The sequence below is a fragment of the Orycteropus afer genome, unplaced genomic scaffold (assembly GCF_000298275.1).
Source record: "Orycteropus afer afer isolate SDZICR_OR568_19922 unplaced genomic scaffold, OryAfe1.0 scaffold00072, whole genome shotgun sequence".
Taxonomy (NCBI): Eukaryota; Metazoa; Chordata; class Mammalia; order Tubulidentata; family Orycteropodidae; genus Orycteropus; species Orycteropus afer.
Genome location: NW_006921659.1, coordinates 3,534,220 through 3,536,318, shown reverse-complemented (window position 1 = coordinate 3,536,318; position 2,099 = coordinate 3,534,220). Strand labels below are relative to the sequence as shown.

Here is a 2,099-nt window from a genome sequence, read left to right as displayed (position 1 = left end):
CACAGGGAGACAGCTCAGGGGGCAGGAGTGTATGGAGGGATGGACACTGGGAAGAGGTAACTATGGGGAGGAAGTGGGAAGGGAGCTGTTGCATTGTGGTGAACTGTGGTCAATGACATGAGACAAAGTATATGTGAACTGCTGTATGGAAAGTGAATTTGCTCTGTAAATCTTCACCCAAATCACAATTAGAAAAAAAAAAAAGTTGTGAGGAATCTACCCTCCATGTAAATTCTTGGAATACAGATTACGTTGAGGTATCACACATATTTGAGGAATTATTTTTTAATATTTTAGCTTTTATTTTATGCACAAGCACCTTTATTTACATTCTCTTCCACTGCCTTCTCTATGCTATTTTAATGAGTTATATCCCCTCTAGTGATGTTTACATATCCAATGAACACATCTAAGAATTCCCACTTTCTTACTTTGAAAAGGAGGAAAAGATTTAATCCTAGAGACAGTTACGTCATTCTAAGGCCTCTTTAAAACGTGTAATGCTGAAACTGATGGTCTGGTTATTGAACCAGAAGTTTGTTGTAATATTTCTAAACATTTCATTAAGAGACTATGTTGTTGTTGTTGTTATGTGCCATCAAGTTGGACCTGACTCATAGCGACCCCTCCTTGGGTTGCCCAGGCGGTATCACTACAGTAGATTGCCCAACCTTCCTTCCGAGGAGTGGCTGGTGGGTTTGAACCACCAGCCTTCTGGTTAGTAGTCAAGTGCCTTAGGCACTATGCTACCAGAGCTCCTACACAATGACAAAAGAAGTAACTTGGGGTAACACCCAAATGAGATCCTTTATTGAGGGAGGGCCATACTAGTAATGTCCACTATTTGCTTGACTCACCAATCACTTTTTCCAAAACATGAAATTCTAGTACTCTATGTCTATTTAGGTTTCTGCATGAGTCTTTCCAAAAGCAAACAAAGTTCAGTTTGCATGTATGGGACCACAAAGGCTTTCAGGATTCTCTCAATCTCCATTTCACAGACAACACCCCCACCTCCAAAAACTCCTAGTACAATAACTATTCCAACCAATGGGGGGGGGGTGTAGGAGCAGGAGCTAGTGATCGCAACTCTTATGACTGAGAAGGCTTCTAAATGACTAAGTGTGTTTACAGAGATACACTGTATTTTTGAGATTTAAAAGGCTGATAGCTTAAGGCTAATTATGTTAGCCATGACCTTATTAAATGAATGAATCCTGTAAAGTGTTTGGTAGACCCACTGGCTTCTGTACATTATAAAGACTCCAAGCAAAAGAGCCTTAAGGCCAGGAAAGGCAAAATGTTTGTTGAAGCCTCTTCAAACATCTGTCTGACCTCTTAAGCAAGGCCTATCAAACAAGTCAGATAAATACTGGTTGAAGCAGAATTTATATGTGACTGGAATGCAAATGATTTTCTAAAAGAAAAAAAAAAATAGCACTGCACTAATATGAAGGATAAAATATCAAGGAATGTTTAGATTGCCTTCCAAATAAAAGGTGTTTTTTTTCTTCCTTGGCTGGAAATGGCTTTCCATTGATTGATTTATTCTTGACTGTTTCCTTTATCATTCATGGGAAAGTATGTACAAGAAAACATGCTAAATGTCCTAACTCATATGGAACTGATAACCTTGGCCATATTAGCAACAACAAATTCTTATGATGCTATAACAAGAATTATTCACCATTTCTTGAAAAGCACCAACATCTACTCAATATTTATATTACAGGTACCTACTAAACATAAAAAAAGGATCAACGATGTTTTTCTACCCAATGTGGCAGAAAATATTCAACTTGCAGCTTTTCAAGTTCAAACTGCTCCATCCAAAATCCCATTCAGACCTGATTGGTAATCATATCTCCATTTCCCAAGTTTTATTTCTATAAGTATTTGAATAAATAAAAATGACTCTAAACATTATTAAACCTTTTATCTAATTTTTCTTATTAGTACTATGAAGATAATGTAGGACTGAGATGATTGTATTTTGAATTTTCCAGGCAAAGTTGGGTTTAGCCCTAGCTTTTAAAACATGAAAGTTGATTTGTATTCCTACTAATGATCCCTTGACTTTCAACTATCAGCTTCTCAAT

At 37.1% G+C, this 2,099-nt stretch overlaps 1 protein-coding gene across 1 annotated transcript in view; it reads left to right on the top strand.

Moving 5' to 3' along the window:
* LOC103197011 (coiled-coil domain-containing protein 162-like) overlaps positions 1 to 1,858 on the top strand; it is a 128,365-nt gene extending 126,507 nt beyond the window's left edge. The window contains exon 17 of the mRNA XM_042780941.1: positions 1,733 to 1,858. Within this exon, the coding sequence (XP_042636875.1) occupies positions 1,733 to 1,858 (126 nt within the window). The remainder of the gene's footprint in view (positions 1 to 1,732) is intronic.
* The last annotated feature ends 241 nt before the right edge of the window (positions 1,859 to 2,099 follow it).